Here is a 6,000-nt window from a genome sequence, read left to right on the forward strand (position 1 = left end):
GGGGGCTTGAATTTTAAACTACCTGATGTTGCTTCCATGTCAATATAACAAATGGCTTTGTTGTACTTGAGGAGATGCTCAAAAAAATTTCCCATATATTCCTTTGTAAAAATTTGATCCCCCATTGTGGCTCCTCCCTATCCCAGGGGTCATCATTTGAACAAATTTGAATCTACATGTACACCACCTGAGGATGCTTCCAGATCAATATGACTAAACATAGCTTTTCTGTTCTTGAGAAGAAATATTTTTCTAATTCTTCTTAAGTTAAACTTTCGATCCCCCATTGGGCCCCATCCTACCCCAGGGGGTCATTATTTGAACAAAATTGAATTTACACTACCTGAGGATGCTTGCATATCAAAATGACTAAATATGATTTTCAGTTCTTGAGAAGAAGATATTTTCCTATCTAAAATTTTCTATCCCCCATTGTGGTCTGACCCTATCCCCAAGGGTCACCATTTTAACAAAATTGAATCTACACTACCTGAGGATGCTTCCATATCAAAATGACTAATCATGGCTTTGCAGTTCTTCAGTAGAAGATATTATCCTATATATTTCTATTTAAGACTTTGATCCTCCATTGTGGCCCCACCCTACCCCCAGGGGTCATGATTTGAACAAAATAAAATCTACATACTTGAGGATGCTTCCACATAAATATGATCAATCAGGGCTTTGCTGTTCCTGAGAAGAAGATTTTTAAAATTTTTCCTAAATATTTCTATGTAAAACTTTGATAGTCAATCATGGCCTCGCCCTACCCCCAGGGGTCATGATTTGAACAAACTTGAATCTACACTACCTGAGGATGCTTCCATATAAATATGACTCATCATGGCTTTGCTGTTGTTGAGAAGAAGATTTTTTTAGATTTTTCCTATATATTTCTATGTAAAACTTTGATCCTCCATTGTGGCCCTGCCCTACCCCCGGGGGTCATGATTTGAACAAATTTGAATCTACACTACCTGAGGATGCTTCCATATAAATATGACTCATCATGGCTTTGCTGTTCTTGAGAAGAAGATTTTTGAAGGTTTTTCCTATATATTTCTATGTAAAACTTTGATCCTCCATTGTGGCCCCGCCCTACCCCCGGGGGTCATGATTTGAACAAATTTGAATCTACACTACCTGAGGATGCTTCCATATAAATATGACTCATCATGGCTTTGCTGTTCTTGAGAAGAAGATTTTTGAAGGTTTTTCCTATATATTTCTATGTAAAACTTTGATCCTCCATTGTGGCCCTGCCCTAACCCTGGGGATCATCATTTGAACAAATTTGAATCTACACTACCTGAGGATGCTTCCATATAAATATGACTCATTATGGCTTTGCTGTCCTTGGGAAGAAGATTTTTAAAGGTTTTTCCTATATATTTCTATGTAAAACTTTGATCCTCCATTGTGGCCCCGCCCTACCCCCGGGGGTCATGATTTGATCAAACTTGAATCTACACTGCCTGAGGATGCTTCCACAGGATTTTCATCTTTCCTGGCCCTGTGGTTCTTGAGAAGAAGATTTTTAAAAGATGCTATTAATTTTTTACTAATTCTCTATTATCTCCCCTTGAGAAAGGGCGTGGCCCCTCATTTTAACAAACTTGAATCCCCTTCACCCAAGGATACTTTGTGGCAAGTTTGGTTGAAATTGGCCCAGTGGTTCTTGAGAAGAAGTCGAAAATGTTACAGACAGACAGACAGACAGACAGACGGACGCCGGACAAAAAGTGATCAGAAAAGCTCACTTGAGCCTTCGGCTCAGGTGAGCTAAAAACCTGATTAAAAGATAAAATAAAGGATATCTTTAAATTAAATTATACAATTTACACAAATGCTTCTTTCTTTTTAGGAAATTTTCAAGGCTCCAAATTATCATCCAGTTTGTCTATTAGAAGTTCGTGTGAAAAGAAATTCAATGCAATTTCAAATTCGTCCGTTGTGGCATAGAAAACCCAATTCCAGGAGGGTTAAATAAAGTGGTAAAAAAATACAAAATCTGCTTTTTAAACTGGGTCCCTCCCCTTAATCTCTACTGTAAAGGGTGCCACTGTACCTCTACCTTAGAGATAGGCATTGCTGTAGCGTTCAGCGCTTATCACAATCATAAAATATTTGTCTGGTAGCTGCCAAGTACTAGAGATGTCTAAAGACTTGTTATTATTAGAAAACATAGATCGATGTATATTTCATTTTTACCCAGGTTACACTACCTGAAAAACTGTAATCTCTCTCTAAAGGGTGCCGATCTGATCTTTTCAAATATCAGTTATTCTTATTAACAATTTGTAGAACGATGGAGTATTATTTTATTATATTTTTTGACAGCCGTGATATCATGCTATATGCAGTTGAAATGATGCTTACTACCTTTTTTACTACTTCTTTATGGCACCTAATCTAACCTCTGATGATTTTAGAGGTTTGGTCTTGCTCTGCTCCCAATTTGTATTGTTGCAATGGACTTTTGATGCTGATTACTATTCCTTATCTTCATATTTCATATATTTTGCTTATATATTCTAGGCGTATGATGAAGCAAAAAATACGAAGAGTTAGCCCGACAAATGCTATGTGCAACTCCACAATGCAAGAAAAAAGAGTGAGGATTTAAAAAGGAAAGATGATATAGTACTGCCAAGCTTGAACTCGGACTTTCCATCGTTAGTTGAATGTCAACATTTATTTTAAAGTCTTCAAATCACAATAACTTTATTTTTCTCACCAGTATAAAGGTTCAACTTTTTCGGCATTTGAAAGATTTTAAATCGTTCAAAAGGAAGAAAATGTCTTTCAAAAGAATATATTTGAAAAGAATAATAACAAGTAAATACCCCCGCTCTGATGTGAATATACACTCTCATGTTGACATCAAATTCATACAGAAATAAATCATTTGGCATGCCTAAGCAAAGATTGTGCTGAAATTTCAAGCCTCTGCGCTGAGTAGTTGCTAGGAAAACTGTGACGAAAATTTGGTACGGACAGATGCACGGAAAAACAGGAAGCTGACATCGGATTTGAACAAAAGTGAACCCCACCATATGGCATAACTAATCAGAGTGTGCTAAAATTTCAATCATCTGTGATGAGTAGTTGCTGAGAAAACTGCTACGAAAATTTGTTACGGACAGACACACGGACACACAGACAGACATACACACAAGGGTAAAACAGTATACCCCCTCTCCTTCGGAGCGGGGGTATAAAAAGTCATTTCAAATATTTCTACTTTTAACATACAATAAAATGAAATAAAGGATAAAATCGATATGAGAGCTTCCATTTACATCGACAACATATCATTCACGTTTTCAGAATAAGGCCGGGGAAAATGTGATGGTTCAAAAGACATAGGGAAGCCTAAGCAAAGCTCCTTCTGAACAATTATATTTGATTTGCTGAAATTTTTTTTCACAAAGACCATAGATGCTGTGAACCAAAATTACTAGCATTTTTTCAGGCATTCCAGAAAAGAAGTCAAAAAATGTGTTTCATTAAAATTTTTGAAATTTAATTTGAACTTATACAAAAGTGTTAAAAGACAGGCTAAGGTCAAGATATTAAACTTTTAATGTAATGGTTAGTTGGCCATCTTAGCGGGTCTGGGTGTCTAAAAACGTATAAAATTTCACCAGAGAGTTGTGTGACAAGTAGAAGAGTAATCTTTTTACTTAAAACATTATCTAGCACTGCAAGGAGATATTCTTTATGAAATAGATAATTTTCGTATGACGTATTTTGCCTTTGAGTTATTTCCCTTGGCCGGCATCTTGGAGGTCAGACTATTGAATTTTCCTCTTTGAGCAACCAACATGTATGACAGAAATACATTAGCAAACATCTTTAAAATACTAAAATTATGAATTAAAGGAAGCTTAGCTTTTGTTAACAAATATTCGTAAGAAAAACTGTTATCTATACCTCATGTTCCAGTAGGAAAAGTCATAATTGGTAACAAAAGAAAAAAAGGGAAAGGAAACTGGGCTTGCTGACCTCCAAATGGCGACCAACGGGAAATAACTCTTGCTAAAATCGCGTCTATCTATATTTATACAGTATCCACATTCAGGGGAGTGGATATCTAAAATAACAATTTTTGATCAATTAATAAAAAAACGTTGAAAGTGTAGATCTTTCACTAGTATATTTACCATCCATCCAGTAGGGATACGTTGTCCCACACATCCCTAATGAAGGCGCGGATGTTGGCATCTGGTGGAAGCGTGCCCTATACCACTTCCGATCAATGTATCTGTCACATACTGGGACAGAATCCTGGACGTAAGTTGGGTTTCTTTTCGCTAAATCTCCCAGTTCTGTATACACTGATGCAGAGCAAGGGTCTTGAGCAATAACTATTATAAAAGAAGAAGAAAATATACGTTAATTACAATATATGTATCTTCGGATCAATTGGTAATATAACAGCCATTTGTATTCAGAAAATACTTCGTGTGCGTCTTAATTAAAGAAAATTGGATTTTTAATAAATGAAAAACAGCATTATTTTTTTTTTTATTTTGTTGTCTTAATAGCTATTCAATACGTAAAGAAACCTAATAAATAGCACGTTTTCTAAATATCTAAGTTTAATATAAACTATTATACCTCTATGAAGAATACTCAAATTTGATTGGCTTGTTAGAAAGCTTTTAAATTCAATAATGACTCCAAAAAGTACCATTTACAGCAATAATGACCTAGGAATCATTGCACGTGGGGTATAATGACCCGGTCATTATAAAAAATGACCGCTAAAAATCACCTGTGAATCTAAATTCCTTTCAAATTTAAAAATTAAAGCATACAGTAATGACTGTTCATTACAAAAAATGCCGTTATAAAACTATGTATAGTCTTTTTATGATACGGAATACGATTGTCCTTTAGATGCGTCATAAAATTTATCGTTTTCATTGAAACTTTCATTACAATGTCAAATTCAACGAATGCAGACTTGGCTCTTTTGTACAGTAAAAATCTGCATCAGATTGTCATTGTACTCGGAAATGGTATTTGTGAATTTATAGAAATACATGTTACTGACAATCACAGTGTGTTTTAATAAATCGGCGGTGCAAAAACTTACAAGACCAGGCGAAAAGTAAACAACTTCACTACCGAATCCCGATCCCGATGAAACACTGATAATAACAGTTCGTAGGTCTAATACACAATTGATTATTTTAGTAATTAAGCCTACAAAAATTGTCTTAACTTATATTGGTATAATAAAACAATTTATTACCCCTTATGAGTTCAACATGGTGAAATAAGGACCCTCGACCTGGCCCACTCGCTGACCTGACCTGACCTCGGCCGCTACGCGGCCTCGATCAGGTCAGGTCACCTCGTCGGCCAGGTCTCGGGTCCTTATTTCAGCATGTTAACCTCATAATATAATTAATTAATTGTATATTAACATGATTATGCAGTTCTCAGTCGTTATCACATTGAGAATTGAACGCCAGTTACTAGCGCTGATGATGTATTTTAGAAATGACATTTTATTTACTTTTATTCAGGATCGACAAAGCGGCTGTAAAAGACCTAATCTGTTTTTTTTATTTGATTAATAGAAAATATATTTAATGTTCCATTAAGAAATAATTTAACGTTTGATATCTTTAACTATATTAGGTTCTACATTCATTTTTTCTTCATTTATACACATACAGAATTTCATAAACGTACCTTTTGTAAGGATTCCATTTACCAGCACTAGAGTAAATTGAAGAATTCTCAGATTCATTGCTATAAAAAAGTGAAAGATGTTGATATTTAATTATAAAAGTATTTCAAGAACTCTTTTGCATAAATGTAATAGAATGTGTATTTTTTTTTTAGAGTAGGGAGCATTATATCTGTATTCAGTAAATACATATGAAAAGAAAATACGCATACTTATTTCTGTCTTTTTGATCAAATAAATGTCCGAAAACAATAATAGGGGTATGGACGATATTTCTGATCGTTAAGAATTAA

General features: G+C 34.9%; 1 protein-coding gene across 1 annotated transcript in view; it reads right to left on the reverse strand.

Annotated features, from left to right (window-relative positions):
• LOC133175150 (uncharacterized) overlaps nucleotides 1-5,767 on the reverse strand; it is a 48,072-nt gene extending 42,305 nt beyond the window's left edge. The window contains 2 exon segments of the mRNA XM_061310271.1: nucleotides 4,167-4,370; nucleotides 5,710-5,767. Coding sequence (XP_061166255.1) covers nucleotides 4,167-4,370; nucleotides 5,710-5,767 — 262 coding nt within the window.
• Nucleotides 5,768-6,000: the final 233 nt, after the last annotated feature.

The sequence above is a fragment of the Saccostrea echinata genome, unplaced genomic scaffold (genome assembly GCF_033153115.1).
Source record: "Saccostrea echinata isolate AGI-Se365-2 ecotype Australia unplaced genomic scaffold, CSIRO_AGI_Sech_v1 ptg000061l, whole genome shotgun sequence".
Classification (NCBI taxonomy): domain Eukaryota; kingdom Metazoa; phylum Mollusca; class Bivalvia; order Ostreida; family Ostreidae; genus Saccostrea; species Saccostrea echinata.